General features: G+C 39.5%; 1 protein-coding gene across 1 annotated transcript in view; it reads left to right on the forward strand.

Moving 5' to 3' along the window:
- The window catches only part of LOC121949058 (contactin-associated protein-like 5), a 362,843-nt gene that overhangs the window by 256,704 nt on the left and 89,075 nt on the right, over positions 1 to 17,064 (forward strand). The window contains exons 9-11 of the mRNA XM_088082827.1: positions 6,028 to 6,171; positions 6,502 to 6,661; positions 15,677 to 15,783. Of these exons, the coding sequence (XP_087938953.1) occupies positions 6,028 to 6,171; positions 6,502 to 6,661; positions 15,677 to 15,783 (411 nt within the window). The remainder of the gene's footprint in view (positions 1 to 6,027; positions 6,172 to 6,501; positions 6,662 to 15,676; positions 15,784 to 17,064) is intronic.

Consider the following 17,064-nt stretch of genomic DNA (forward strand, 5'->3'; position numbering starts at 1 on the left):
TAATTCAGGGATAGCCAAGGCAGGCCATGTCGATTGATAAGCCAAAGCGGATCTTCAGTTCTCTTGGAATAGTATTCAATGACACTCCTGTGGACAACACCTCTGTTTAATTTATAAATGTTGTCAGATCTTCAAAGACTTTGTTGTCAATGCACTGGGAAAAGTACTGAATTGGACTCCAGTATGCACGGGTAGCAGGTTCATCTTGAGAGTTGGGAAGCCCAGGTAATGAAGGTGTATATCTATTCTGATAGAAAAAAAACACCAATAAATCAAAGGTAAAACAGTAATAAATTAAAGATAATCAACGAGTAGGTATGCATTAAAGTTTTAAGACACAACATGGAGGTGTGGTGGTTGTCTCCATGAAAATCCTTAAAACTGTTTAATGCAAACCTACTTGTCGATTATCCTGCTTATGCCATAGTCATTTGCAAATAAAATAAACATTATATACAAACATTAGCAAAGTTTTAGTGAAAGATTTGCACTCAAAATCAAAAGCTTATGAAGCAAGAGTTTACCGTTGTCATGACAACGAATAATACCTTGACTCAATTAAACTCAGCTCTGTTCGCTGTAATTGCTAAGGAGTTAGCTTCAACAACTGTGCTCTTTTATGTTGCTATGGTTACAAGTTGGGTAGTGTATTAATTTCGAATAGCGATAAAACTTGAGCCGAACTACATGCGTGCGTTAAATGGTTTTGATGCACACCTGTCGAACAATGATAAAAGAGCATTCACCCAGACCATTGCATGATAATAATTAAATGTAATGAATGAATGCACATGCATTACATACACTTTATGGCATCACCTATTTACGACTTAAAAATATATTTTATTTTAGGCTACACAATGAAGAAATATGAAGAGTGTCTGAGTACTGAAACTGAACACCGTCCTGGAACCAAACATATGTGTCACGCTTGATCCACAAAGGATGACGTCTTCGCTCCTCATCACTGGCTGTCTCTTTTTCTGTATCTGTCTGATCTTCTGAACCTTCTACATCACCGTTTTCTTCTTAACCATCCGCTTCTATCAAAGGTTCAAACTCACCCTCATCTGTGGCATCATCTGACGAGTCCAAATCTGAGTCTCCCTCAGCTATCTTGTAAAGGATTCTCTCTGCCTCAGATCTGTCTCCTACAACAATGTAGTTAAAAAGTACACAAACATGATCTTGATATTCCTGTTGTACTTTAAGGAGGACATCCTGGGCTTTCCAGTGATGTCCTCTTTTAACGTACAACAGGAATTGTTAGTGTAGCTCAAAAGAATTGAAGGACAAGTGTGTGAACTAAATGTCCACAACAGGGGACATGAATTAATGTACTGGGTCCCAGAAGGCTATTCACAGTTGCCATCATGGGGTTAGCCTCCTGAGAACTATATCATACTGAAGCATGAGCATGTTGAAACGTAACCAAACCAATCAACAAACAAATACACATCCGATCTGCAGAGGTTACAAACACCCTATAGAACAATTGCAGTTTTATGACAACCTAAGTGTTAGTTTAGCATTTTTTTTAGAATTTCTATCAGTAATGATAAACATTAACAACCTGTCTGATTGTCCGACAGGGAGCCTCACACATGTACGGGAACATGTGATGAAGAATGACACATCCTCTGGCATGGACAGACTCACTGATAGACACTTCCATCATGCCAAATGCATTAAAGTCCCACTAGCAGTTATTTAGGGTGATTTATTGTGGATAAAAGCAGCAAACAGACAAAAAGTTGAGCAGCAAGCAGCAATTCTAAAGGCTGAGGTTAACATTCCCTGCTCTGTGACTGGCTGTATTTAATGCTCTCTGCTCTGTGATTGTCTAGAGTTAACTGTCATTGCGCTGTGATTGGCTGTACTTAACACTCTCTGCTCTGTCATTGGCTGGAATTAACTCTCTCTGCTTTGTGATTGGCTGTAGTTAACGCTCTCTGCTTTGTGATTGGCTGTAGTTAACGCTCTCTGCTCTATGACTGGCTATAGTTAACTCTCTCTGTTCTGTAATTTCTCTGCAATTGACTGAGGTTAACATTCCCTGCTCTGCGACTGGCTGTATTTAATGCACTCTGCTCTGTGATTGGCTGGAGTTGAGTCTCTCTGCTCTATGATTGGCTGATTTAAATGCTTTCTGCTGTGTGATTAGGTGTGGGTAACTCTCAATGCTGTGTGATTGGTTGTAGAGAACACTCTCTGCTCTGTGATTGGCTGAGGTAAACACTCTCCAATAATTTAAAGATCCTCTTGGTCTCTCACTTGAAGCCACATGTGTTCACTAGTGAAGTTGAAGTTTTTAGGAAAAATGTAATAATCCATTAGTTATCATTTGGTTGACAGTAGAGTTGTTTTTTGTGTCATTAATTCAGGAATCAGTTTACCTGTGATTTCACCTGTGCCCCTTAAACAGATATGTTGGTACACTTGGTAAGGAGTGGTTCGAAACCACTATAATTGGCACTTTTTTTGGGGTAAACCTGGTCTTATCCAGAGGGATGGCATCCTTCCCACTTTGGATGGAGATGCTCTCCTATCTAGGAATCTCTGGCTGAGTCTATTAGAAGCCCAAAGCCATGACATCCCAGAGTTGGGACCAGGGTGCAGAGTCACAGTCTTACACGCTTCTCTGAGCTTCCTCTAACAAAGTCACACACCCATAATGTAAATGTTATAAAAACGGTGTCTGTCCCCCTACCACTTCATTTGTTTAAATCTAAAATAAATAAAAGGAGAGTTGTGCAAAAAAAATCTCATAAAAATGAATACATCTCCTGTCAAACAGCATCATAACAGGAGAATTAAATGCGGACTCTTAAAAATTAGATCCCTATCAACCAAAGCTCTTTTAGTCACTTATTTAATACTGAATAATCATATTGTTTTATTATGCCTCACTGAGACCTGGCTTTGTCCTGGCTTTGTTTGAGTACATGAGCCTGAATGAATCCACTCCTCCTGGGCATATAAATAGTCATGTTGCACGCGACACTGGCCGAGGAGGGGGAGCCGCTGCTATTTTTGATTCAAGCTTAGCAATTCACACTAAGGCTAAGCTAAACTATAGTTCATTTGAAAGCCTTTTCCTTATTCTTTCTCACCCATCCTGGAAAACTCTACAGCCAATTCTATTTGTTATAGTGTACCGTGCCCTCGGCCCATACTCTGAATTTCTATCTGAATTCTCTGAGCTTATATCAAGTTTAGTGCTTAAATCAGACAAAGTAATTATCGTAGGGGATTTTAACATTCACATGGGTATTATTAGTGACAGCCTTAGTTTGCTTTCTCCACGCTTTTGGATTCAATTGGCTTCAGGCAGTGTGTACATAAACCCACCCACCACTACAATCACACCCTCGATCTAGTCCTTGCATACGGCATCGATATTTAAGATTTATTAGCCTCCCCAAGAATCCCGCTCTGTCAGACCGTTATTTAATAACTTTAAATTTTTTATTACTCAACTACAGGCCTCTCAGCAAGAGTTACTATTCTAGATGTCTATCTGATTCAGCAGTGGCTAAATTTTAAAAAATGGATTCCTTCTGCATTGACATCATTACCATGTCTTACAGTGACTGAGAATACTCTTACTAACTTAAGCCATTCTCAAATTGATTGTCTCGTTGATATTGCTACTGGCTCACTGCGATCAGCTCTCGACTCTGTTGCAGCTTTCAAGAAGAAAATAATGAAACAAAGAAAATTAGCCCCATGGTTTATCCCCAGATCCACAAATTGAAACAAACATCGAAAAAATTTGAAAGAAATTGGTGTTCAACCAACGTTGGAGAGTCCCGTTTAGTCTGGCTGGATAGTCTTAAATGTATAAGAAGGCCCTCCGCCATGCCAGAGCAAACTATTACTCATCATTAATTGAGGAAAACAAAAACAATCCCAGGTTTCTTTTCAACACTGTAGCCAGGCTGACTCAGAGTCTCAGCTCCATAGAGCCTTGTATTCCTTCGGCCCTTAGCAGTAATGACTTTATGAGTTTCTTTAATGATAAAATTATAACTATTCGAGATAGAATCCATCATCTCTTGCCCTTAACTGACCTGACCCCAGACTCAGGTAGCTTGGATATGGCAGCAAGGCCTAGAATTTATTTGGACCGTTTTTCCTCCATTGACCTTCACCGACTCTCTACTCTGATTTCTGCATCTAAGCCATCAACATGCCTGCTAGACCCCATCCCAACAAGGCTACTTAAGGACGCTTTACCCTTATTAGACAATTCTTCATTACAGGCATGTCAAACCGGTCCACAGGGGGGCCGGTGTGGCTGCAGGTTTTGTTTCCAACCAAGTAGCAGCACACCAGACTTGACTCATTTAATCAACTGATCTCCGTCTTCAGACAGTTGATTGGTCAAACTGTGTGCTCTTGTTTGGTTGGCACAAAAACCTGCAGCCACACCGGCCCCCCTGTGGACCAGTTTGACATGCCTGCTTTATTAGATATTAATTGATGTGTCTTTATTAACAGGCTATGTATGTTTAAAGTAGCTGTCATTAAACCTCTTCTAAAGAAGCCCACTCTTGATCCTGAGATTTTAGCTAACTATAGACCGTTATATAATCTCCCCTTTATTTCTAAAATCCTTGAGAAAGTGGTTGCTCATCAACTCTGTGACTTTCTCCAAGATAATAGTTTATTCGAGGACTTTCAGTCAGGCTTTAGACTTCACCATAGTACAGAGATGGCACGAGTAAAAATTAATAACGACTTATTGATTGCTTCTGATTCAAGCCTGGTCTCTGTTGTAATCCTTTTAGATCTCAGTGCTGCTTTTGACACCATTGACCATCAAATCTTAAGCCTTAAAGGAACAGCACTAACCTGGTTTAAATCTTACTTATCAGATTGTTCCCAATTTGTTCACATCAACGATCAGTCCTCCGCACATATTAAGGTCTGCTTCAGAGTGCTACAAGGTTCTGTGCTTGGACCAATCCTTTTTACTTTATATATGCTTCCTCTAGGCAACATTATTAGAAAACACTCTATAAATTTTCACTGTTATGCTGACAACACGCAAATGTATCTATCTATGAAACCAGATGAAACTGATCAGCTATCTAGACTTCAAACATGTCTTAAGGACGAAAAAGCCTGGATGAGCCGCAATTTCTTGATGCTGAATTCAGACAAAACTGAAGTTATTGTTCTTGGCCCCAAACACCTCAGAAACTCCCTTTCTAACAATGTAATTTCTCTAGATGGCATTACCTTGGCCTCTAGCACATCTGTAAGGAACCTCTGAGTTTTATTTGATCAAGATTTATCTTTTGCCTCCCGTATAAACAAACTTCAAGGACGGCTTTCTTTCACTTGCGTAACATTGCAAAAATTAGACATATCCGGTCCCAAACAGATGCTGAAAAATTAGTACATGCATTTGTCACCTCTAGGCTGGATTACTGTAATTCTCTATTATTCAGTTTAAGATTTATTAGCCTCCTGATTGTGGTCTTGGTCATGGTTGCAGTATCTATTGCACGTCTGTCTGTCCTGGAAGACGGATCCCTCATCATCCTCTGCTGCTCTTCCTGAGGTTTCTTCCTTTTTTTTCCCCCGTTACAGCGGTTCTTTTTCAAGAGTTTTCCTCGGGGGATGTGAGGGTCTAAGGGATGTTGTACACTGTAAAGCCCTCTGAGGCAAACCATGTTGTGTGACAATGAGCTCTATAAATAAAATTGACTTGAAAAAAAAAAAGACTAAACACACACATTTTCAAACCCAGTCAAAAAAGACAAAAAAATGAGCAGAAATGAGTAAAAAAGGTTTCAGGTTATGATAAACAGCTTTCAATTTCAAATTTCAACCTCTTTATGACAGGTTTGATCTGCTGCTGTGAGCAAAACCATTAATCATGGCAATGCACTGAAAGTAAATTATTTTGGACCAACATGTTGCTCTTATAAATTCTGCCTTAATGCAAAAAGATGACCAAGAGACAGATGCAGTGTTTCATCCTAAGTGATGTAAAGTACTCCCCTCTGTCTCCAGGTCACAGAGTCAATGATGGACTGTGGCACTCTGCGAGTCTCGACACCAGAAGTCTACAGATCTCTCTTACTCTGGACAATGAGCCACCCTCCACCATTGAACAGAGGGAGCAAGTGGAGGCCAGCGGCAACTTCTACTTTGGAGGTGTGTAGATGCTCAGTAAACCAACATGTGTGATGACATACAGTGTCAAAATAATTCCTGTGGGGTGGCCTCTAGCTCACCTGCTAGAGTGTGTGCCCCATATAACGTGGCCTTTACAGGGTTCAATTCCAGCCTGTGGCCTTTTGCTGCGTGTCATTCCTCCTCTCTCTCCCACATTTCCTGTCATTCTACAGCTGTCCTATCAATTAAGGGAAAAAAATCCCCAAAAATAATCTGTAAAAAAAAAAAAAAAACCTCCTGAAAGGTGTCTATTGTCCCTTAGCAAGTGAAGATAAAGGTTTCTGTACTTGATGTGACTTTTCCACCCAGGCTGTTCCCCAGCGGCCTGCCACAACCCGACTGTGGCCTTCCAGGGCTGCATGCGCCTCATCTCCATCAACAGCCAGCCAATGAACCTCAATCATGTCCATCAAGGACTGCTGGGACATTATAAGGAGCTTCAATTTGACACCTGCAACATAAGAGACAGGTAAAGAAGGTTTCTGTGTGTTTTCATTTACAGCTGAATGTTTTTGGCTGTATTTCATGACAGGCTGATTAAGACATTCAACAGCTAGTGTGTTCTACACATAGACTGTTTATAAAGATGGACAACATGACAGCTCCCCCAAAATGTAGCTTTTCAGTCTGGATCGCCTCTTGGTGTCTGTCTGCAGTATAGGTCATAAAGCCAACCCCTCCATGTTGGTGAATGGTTATAGGCCAAACTAAAAACTCAAAGTAGATGCCAAATGATTTTTTTTTCAAAGATGGCTTCTGTCACTGAGGGTATTTCTCATCACCCTATTTGTTCAAGTGCTTGTTTTAATAAGTTATTCAGTTCTACAAAAGGGGATTCTCTGCCATGATTGACAAGCTGCTCATGGTTAGTCAGACAGGTATTTTGGCAAGAACTCCCCCACTGTGGATATCACTACTGCACTGATTCCAGCTCTCAATGACATCCCCCTCGCAAGATGGCAATGCCTACATGTGGGTGGGATGATGTGCTTGGAGTCGGCCACACAGTCTGAACATCCAAACCGATCATCGTCCCTGTGTTTGTCTGCATCTCCTCTCACATCTGTGGCTCCATATTTTTTCTTCTTACACTCCATTCATGGGAAAATCACTGAGCAGGTATTCTGTGCTTACATTCAGTGTGAGCAGCATGTTGTGGCCTTTAGACCTTTCAGCCGCACAGACACACTAAATTGTGTAATTAAAGTTGACACAAGGGACAAGATTGATAGGAACTCAGTATGACTGCTTAGCTTTAGTTTGGTTTATTGATGGTGATTGTGACTCCCACCTCACCCCTCCCAGCTAGCAGGGGACGTTCACATAACACTGGCTAATGTTACCTACAAGTTGTAATAATGTTGTAAAGAAAACATTTTAATGCTGAAAGAACGTTTTTAGGATGTTTATCAATCAAATAATGTTCCTGTAAAGTTATATACTGACTGAGGCCCATTTCACACAGTGCCGAGTGTGTTGTTTTTTTATTTTGGCGCCCATGTTACCAATTTAGAGCATTTACACTGCCCGTCTGAGCAGCGCTTGTCAGGCGCGTCTCAGCTGCATGTCAGCTGCAGCACATCTAGAGAAATGGTGGCTTGCAGATTTTTTACATGTGATGCGCACGTTTGTCAGCAGAAATAGATTGAAATTTTTTTTTGATCATTATATTGACTCTATACCACTTTTTACTGCAGTTTAAAAGTCTCTCTCTGTCACAGAGATGAGTAAATACAAAGGTGTCTCTTTTATTCAAACTTCCCTACTTCCCTTTCAAATTAAAAGCCATCTGACACTGTCTCTGTGGACAGAATCCCATTAGTTGTTGTCACAAGGCATTTTATTTTAAAATATTTGCAGGACCATTTCGCTGGCTATGCAGGAGCTTGCATGACTTCAAAAAAGCCTTCAAAGCGGCACTTGTGCTCAGGAAATACAGTAATAATATTTGCGAGCTGTGACGCAACAGCGACATTTCAACAACACTGCATGTGTTAACACCACAAGCATGAAACACACTGCTGCTCGGCAAGGCTGAAATCACGCACTTCTGACACACAGTGTGTAAAACAGGTAACATTTTAACATTTTGAGAATGTTTTGGTGATGCTGAGAGGTGACAGATTTCTAGAATGTGATGAAAATGAAACTTGCCACTGAAAACATAATTGAAACATTGCATTTTACCATTCTCAGAACTTTTTCAGAAACAAAATTTGTTAGCTGGGCTTTTTCCTTTGACTATGACTGAGCATGACAGTGAGTCTTTGGACCTCAACTGGCTGAAGAGCAGCTTCAACAGGAAACATGTCCACATCCCCAACAAGATTTGTCCATTGAATTAGAACACGTCTTACACTAATCAGTGAAAATGGACTCTTTCCATCTGACTCGGCCTCATGGACTTCTTTGTATCTGCATTATTCATTTGTTTATGATGTTTTCCACAGAGCAGGCTGAAAGTCACTGACATCTTGTCCAATAGAGACAGGCACACTGACAGGATCATCCAATTACATTGCAGCCAGGGCTCGGCAGCATCTTTCCTGGCCTGAGGACTGTGCTAACAAGCTGCCTCCTCTGTCCTGCGTGGCATCAGTCCCTCATTACCCTCCACAGAGCTGAGCTGGATCCCACCAACATCTCCTGAGCACCTGGATCTTGTCTGGAACATTTATAGACGGGACAGAAACATTTGAGCTGCTATTTTCCCCTGTAAAGAGTCCTGAGGGGAGTCTGTGCTTCTGACGTTACCTGCTCTCTGCTGCTCAGACTGAACAACAGTGTGTTGGCGTGCTTTGTCAGCAGGGGAAAGGATGTGCTGTAAGAAATGCCTGAATTATCAAAGACTTTTTCTTTTGCCAGTCTGAGCTTCAAACAGCTGAGTGATGATGAACACCTCTGTGTCGTAAAGCCTCAAGTAGAGAATCTTTAGGTCTGAGTCAATTAAGGCTGAACTGAATGTGGACATCCCACACATGTTTGTGTCTGGTCCAGTTTCGGCTGCTTTGCTCCGATGAAAGGACATCATCTCTTCCCGTTATCAACATGACAGAGACCACATACAAAGAGTCACACTGTAAAGACATCAATTCTAAAAACAAGAAAAAAAACAATAAAAATTAGGAAAGTATGACTTAAAATTAGCAAAATTATCTGCCCACACACACATATATATATATATAATCAATTAGCAAATGCTGGTGCCATTTCTTTAGAATAAGGCTATATGTCTGGGAACTGTATCTTTAAAGTGGCACAGCTGCACTAAACAAAAATGCAGCAAAAGGAAAAACAAGCATATATTGCTTTGATTTAAGATATTTCATCTTTTTATACTTACTTACTTACTTATACTTAGACTTCAGTTTATGCAGAAATGAAGAAATGCTTTTACCAGTTTGGTGCAGAAAAAATTGACTGGTCTGCATACAGTACTGACGTCAAACCCAGCAGCTCTGAAAGAAACTGGAAACTGTAAGTCAGACCTGATCACCATCAGTGCTGGACCAAACAAATGAGGAACAAATCCCTGCATTCAGGTTCAGCAGATGATGGAGACAGTCAGTAAGTTTACATGATGTTAGAAAAAGTGGAATTATTGTGTTAGTCCGACTAAAACTGGACTTTAAAAATCCATGTAAACATGTTAGTCTGACTGAAATCTGACTAAATCATATTCCTCGAATTCGGACTAACACACCCAAATAATGCAATTGAAAGTGGTGCTATTCTGTCATGTAAACACCTCAGTCTGACTTTAACTGGACTCAGCATTCTGTGTGTGCTCCTAGTCACCACACCAGCCTCCCTCGCCGGTTAGGGATAGGGACTATCACTTGTGAGTGGGGAAGGGTAGCTGCAAAATGAGTCACTGAAGAGGGACATGTGTTTTTGATTTTGGCTTAGATGAGGGACATAAAATTACAGGGAGTGCAGAATTATTAGGCAAGTTGTATTTTTGAGGATTAATTTTATTATTGAACAACAACCATGTTCTTAATGAACCCAAAAGACTCATTAATATCAAAGCTGAATATTTTTGGAAGTTGGAGTGGGGCTTTTTTAGTTTTAGCTATTTTAGGAGGATATCTGTGTGTGCAGGTGATTATTACTGTGCATAATTATTAGGCAACTTAACAAAAAACAAATATATACCCATTTCAATTATTTATTTTCACCAGGGAAACCAATATAACAGCTCAACATTTACAAATATACATTTCTGACATTCAAAAACAAATCAGTGACCAATATAGCCACCTTTCTTTGCAAGGACACTCAAAAGCCTGCCATCCATGGATTCTGTCAGTGTTTTGATCTGTTCACGATCAACATTGCGTGCAGCAGCAACCACAGCCTCTCAGACACTGTTCAGAGAGGTGTACTGTTTTCCCTCCTTGTAAATCTCACATTTGATGAGGGACCACAGGTTCTCTATGGGGTTCAGCTCAGGTGAACAAGGAGGCCATGTCATTAGTTTTTCTTCTTTTAGACCCTTTCTTGCCAGCCACGCTGTGGAGTACTTGGATGCGTGTGATGGAGCATTGTCCTGCATGAAAATCATGTTTTTCTTGAAGGATGCGGACTTCTTCCTGTACCACTGCTTGAAGAAGGTGTCTTCCAGAAACTGGCACTAGGACTGGGAGTTGAGCTTGACTCCATCCTCAACCCGAAAAGGCCCCACAAGCTCATCTTTGATGATACCAGCCCATACCAGTACCCCACCTCCACCTTGCTGGCGTCTGAGTCGGACTGGAGCTCTCTGCCCTTTACCGATCCAGCCACGGGCCCATCCATCTGGCCCATCAAGACTCACTCTCATTTCATCAGTCCATAAAACCTTAGAAAATCAGTTTTGTGCTTTTGGGCACTCCAGTGATGTTGCAGCTCTGAAATATGGCAAAACTGGTGGCAAGTGGCATCTTAGCAGCTGCACGCTTGACTTTTCTCAGTTCATGGGCAGTTATTTTGCGCCTTGGTTTTTCCACACGCTTCTTGCGACCCTGTTGACTATTTTGAATGAAACGCTTGATTGTTTGATGATCACGCTTCAGAAGCTTGGCAATTTTAAGAGTGCTGCATCCCTCTGCAAGATATCTCACTATTTTTGACTTTTCGGAGCCTGTCAAGTCCCTCTTCTGACCCATTTTGCCAAAGGAAAGGAAGTTGCCTAATAATTATGCACACCTGATATAGGGTGTTGATGTCATTAGACCACACCCCTTCTCATTACAGAGATGCACATCTCCTGATATGCTTAATTGGTAGTGGGCTTTCGAGCCTATACAGCTTGGAGTTAGACAACATGCATAAAGAGGATGATGTGGTCAAAATACTCATTTGCCTTATAATTCTGCACTCACTGTAAAAAGCTAGTATTTTGTATATGTTTTAAATAAAAAAGTCACACACACACATAAACACACACACACACACACACACACACACACGCACACACACAGACACACCCCTAAATAAAGTACAGTCCCACAACAAGGCACGGCAGCTAAGCAATATCCTGCTGTGGACGGGGCTGCAGTAACAAAGCCTACTTTAGCCACCTGAAAATATAAATATCATATATCATCACTGTTCAGTGGAGTAAAATGACAGTTTTTCTCAGTTGAGTTTGGTTTTTGATATAACGGTTTCAAATCCCTGTCAGTAAGGGCTGTTTTACAGCAAGGTAAGGTGGTGAAAATATTCTCTATATATTGAAGGCTACATTTAAACTGCTGTTGATTTTTTTAAATTTTATTTTTAGGTGGCTTTAAACTAATCAGTGAAGGCAGAGTTTGCTTAGCGCAGTTTGATAATATGTGTGTGACATGGCAGTTTTCTACCTCAGAGTTATTGTAAATAAACAGTTGTGATTGTAATTTAGTCTCTATTATAGACTGTATAAATAATATAGGTTTATAGCAACTAGCTGAAAGGGGGCATATCTCCAGCTGCTGGGGTGAAGTCACAAAAACAGAATGGGATAAAGCTGCATGAAGCAAAAGCTTCATACAGCTTGCAGTATGACAGCACAGAGCCCTGTCAGGGCATGTGGCTGTCAGATGTGCAGCTCTGTTGTTGTTCCTGCTCATTTCCTATCTTTTTTAGGATCATGACCACAGTTTGTGCTTTTTTTGAGAGGATGAGGACATTAACCTTTATGTGACTTAATCTTCTCTTCTCTCTGTGTCCATTTAAACTTCATGAACTCAATTTAAAGTGAGAGTGCACTTCTGCAGGTCAGCTACTGTAATTTCATGACCTGTGACAGCAGCAGTGAACACAACAAAAGAAAGAGCTTGATGGTAATTAAACCGACAGCTGCAATCTTATCCCAGCTGCAGCCAGCCCACTCTGCTGCAATTAATGGCTCAGAGATTAGAGTGTATTAAATTATGGATGCATGCCTGAAAGGACGGCAATTATGTGAAACTGGAGGAGGGTTGAGTAAGGGACTATTAATCAAAAAATTGCAGTGTGGAGTTTCCTCGAAGTGCTTATTGTGTTCAAATCCAGTAGACATGTACTCTGTTCTAACAGTGATGCTTTTGTCACTGCAGAAAACACCACAGTGTCTTTACTCAAGTTAAGAGAACATAAAATTGATGCTTTGAAACAAAGTAATGAACAGGAATCTGTTTAAACTGATAATGAAAAGATCAATTATTTGAAAATAAGTACCTGAAATTTTACCTCATCGCGCTGCCTCTGGGGTTTGTGTGACCTTTCATTTTTCATTTTCACTAAGTCTTTCTTAATCGCTTTGTTTATAAAGTGTTGCTCTGACACTGGCTCCAGAAAAACTCACAGTGCTGCTGAGTTTCTGTCAGCCGGCGGTGAAGTTTGTTGTCAGCAGAACCTGTGCATGATGCACAACAACAGAAACATCTACTGCACCAATGCCTCATTTTGAGAGAAAACCGAGAAGATATTTATTTGAGACTTTTGGTTATTTAATTATAATTTATACCAATATAATGTCAGTTAACCCTTTGAAACATGGAGCAACATCACTTTTCTTGTGCTGCTTTCAGATGTTTTTCACGAGTATTTTAACTTTTGAATCCTGAGCATACTGGTGGAATTTCTTTCAAAATGTAGCAATGAGCAACTTGGTAGAAAAAGAAAAAAAGCTATAGAAAACTATTCAGTTATCATAACTACATATTTAAAATTGTGTTACAAAATTATGATAACATTTTAAGCACTTTTTTGAAGGTCATTTCTTTGTTGATTTTTTTTTACTTCTTTTTTTCCAGGTAATATTTACCTTGCTCATTGCTTTCTTACCATGTCTTTGAAAGATACCATGCCAATTTATTCATGATTCAGAGGTTTCAGAACATACATTCACTTTAGCTAAATTTCAATCTCAACATGCTAAAAAGCTCAAGATGGCAATGTCAGCATGGTGTTTTGTTACCACATTCACGATCTCAGTTTAGCCAAAGATACTCGACTACAAAAGACATCACACTACAAGCTGCACCAGTGGTACAAAATGGAATTCAGTTCTGGTCTGCTCGTCTGTTCTCTGCTTATCCCCACCTCATTTGGAAGTGTAGTAAACATTGTGTGGATGGATGACATCAGATTCAAAACAATACATGACCTCCAGCACAAACTGTAATGTACAGTAATGTCTGTTCCTTATTTTGCAGCTTGTTTTTACCTGCCAGCGTAACATCTGATATTAACCAAGTGTAAGATCATGTCAGTTCTTGCCAGATCTCACCAGATCTCACCAGAGTATCTTGCAAAAACAAGATATGTCTGGAACAAAATTTGTTTTCTGCTGATATCTCCACTAGAAAAATGCCATTTCAATGTCAGAATGTTTAGAAGGGCCAGGGTTTTTAGGAAAAATGGGTCAAAAACCTCCAGGAACAGTTTTAGCTTGAACTATGTTTGACCGACATGTTTAACCTTGTGGCCTTCAGGGTCATGAAGAGACACATTGCAAACAACATTTAAATAGGTAGATTTGAAATAAATAAATAAATAAATAAATAAAAAAAGGGTATATAAAAAAAAAAAAAAAAAAAGTACATAAATACAACCAATCATATAAATCCAATGGATCACCTGTTAAGGTAGGCCCCGCCAATAAAAATTGGTCTAATGTCCCATGACCTTTAACCAACCCACCTTAACAGGTGATCAATTGGATTTATATGATGGTTGTATATATGTACTCTTTTTTTCTATTTCAAATCGACCAATTTATATGTTGTTTGCAATGTGTCTCTTGATGACCCTGATGAAGGCCACAAGCCGAGAATAGAGTTGTTCTTCAAGCTACAAGTGTTGCTGGAGCTTTCTGACCTCTTTAAGACTCTCTCCATTCTCCATGCACCTTGGAAGTTGGGGAAGTTGTGCAAGAAACCTCTGCATCTTTGTGAAAAAATGGTTCCAATATTTACATCAGTGACTTAGGGGCAAATGGATCGCTCATAATGCGTGCTCATCTTTAATTCTCCCATTGGAATGAACAGACTTAGGACTGCCGCTTGTCTCTTAAAGGAACAGGGCAGAGGTGAAACACACCACACAGACACAGGAAATGAATCTAACGTGGGCCATCTCAGTTTATCAACAGTCTCTGGTTTAGGGTGTTAGCATGCTATTAGTGCTAGTTAGCACTAAGACAACGCACAGCTCAGGCTGAGAGGAATGTCATTAGTTTTGCAGTTTGGTCAAATTGAAATATGATCGTGATGCTAAATGAAAAAACTTCTGCTGCAAAATCAGGTAATCATCAAGTTATGGGGGCCATGATTGTCTGTAGCTTACCAACTTCCATGGAAATTTATCCAGTAACTGTTAGTATGGATATGATCACTGTGGACCACAGTGGTCGACTGACCACCATAGCTGCTAAAAACATAGCATCTTCCAAGAATTTGTGACAACATGTTGGGCTTTTCCTCCCTCGAATTCAGTTCATTGCATTATATTGCATTAAATGAGCAGATACTCATTTCCAAAGCTGCTTGTTTTTTTCTCCCACAAGTTTGTGATGCAGATGGAAGTTGTTGATTATTAAAACAAAGTGAAGTGAGTTGGAGAAAAATGGCGTCATCTTTCATTTCAGCAATTGCACATCTACCAAAAGCTTCTACAGTAAAAATGCACTGCTCATCGCAGCTCTCTATCACCAGACACAGAGATATTATGAGTTTTATTGAAGCGTGATACAATCTGATGTTCAGTGCATTTATCTTTGACATGAAAAACATGTCAAATGTGACCCTGAACTATACTAACCAAACTGTAGATACCTAAGGTGGGACTGTCAATAACTGCTATTGTAAAATATACATCCAGCTGTAGTTTGTCTTTTTTATATTTGTTTTAATTAGGATTTATTTTTTTAGCCTGTTTCTATACACTGAGAAATATGCTTAATGTGAATGTTCAGGTCTAAAAAAAATACATTTAAATAAAGAACATACATAGAACAACCTTGCCTGTGTTGCAGATGTCTCCCTAACCTGTGTGAACATGGAGGTCGCTGTTGGCAGTCCTGGTGCTCCTTCTTCTGCGACTGTTCAGGGACCGGCTACTCTGGAGCCACCTGTCACAACTGTGAGTCACTCTGAATCACTTTCTTGAAATTAATGTTCATCAATAATTTAAAAATGTAATAATAATAATAATAATAATAATAATAATAATAATAACAGAAAAAATTGAGCCATTTCTGTCTTAACTCCAAAAAACATAATTCCTCAACAAAAACAGTGAAGTATATTTCAGGCTTTTTCCAGTAGTTATCTATTTATTTCAGACTCTTTCCAAAATAATTGTTTGTATCCTTTAATAGAAAGGGAATGAAAGGAAAAAGAAAACCATCATAACCCTCTCCCCCACTGCACAAAACACCCACTAACATCTGGCTTTTTAATATGATGGGAAAGGTTTCAATCTCACTGTAATGTAGTTTAGTGCCTCCGGCTCCGATTGGCATTTACGGAAACACAACACTCAGGTCATTCAATGGGTGGTTTGATTCTTGCAGAAGATCTGCTGAAAAATATTCAAATTAATTTGACTTAACCTTACTAGAATTTAGAGGTAGCCGTAAACAGTTGGTGTTTCTTATTGTTTGTATTATTGTATTATTGCATTAAATGCCCTTTTTGTTAAACTTTACCATTTCTTATTATTGTAAAACCTTCTCCGTTTACATCAATGTGTTCATCCGAGCACTTCTTCACTGCCTTTGGTAGCACATTTCTGAATTTCTTTACATGTTACTACCAACACCTGTCAACCAGTGGAAGTTTCTAAAACCAGCTGGATACCCACACAGCCAACTGTCCCTAAAAAAATAATGTGCTTTGCTACAACTTTGGGCTTGTTGTTGGAGTACTTCATTACTATATCTCTAAATTAACCTATTATAATTTTTACAGCAGTGAAAAATGTGAAGGAGAGATCACAAGATCATAATAGCAATGTTACTCTTGTAGCGGTTATTAATAACTACGTTAAAATTTGGATTTTGCACTTGTTAAAGTAAAAGGGGCACCATTCTCCATTCAGGAGAAAATTAAATCTTAAATTGTGACAGTGTTAAGACATGTCATTACTTTAATCAATCTCATAGTCTGTACCGTTTATTCTGTATACATTGATCTTGTTTCTCTCATGAAATAATATCCACAGACAACGACTTGGCGATAAATGAGGATAATTTATTTAGACTAATAAAATGAACAGTAAATAGATGAAATAATATGACATATAAAAGGACAGAGAATACATAAAAGGGAACCTACGTGATGTATGTTCAGGTGATGTAAATAATTAATTATGGATGATAGTGGAGGAAATACGTGACCGTCTAAAGCGTGGATGCTCACT

This window comes from Plectropomus leopardus, chromosome 10 (assembly GCF_026936395.1).
Source record: "Plectropomus leopardus strain MGB_pleo_1.0 chromosome 10, ASM2693639v1, whole genome shotgun sequence".
Lineage (NCBI taxonomy): Eukaryota > Metazoa > Chordata > Actinopteri > Perciformes > Serranidae > Plectropomus > Plectropomus leopardus.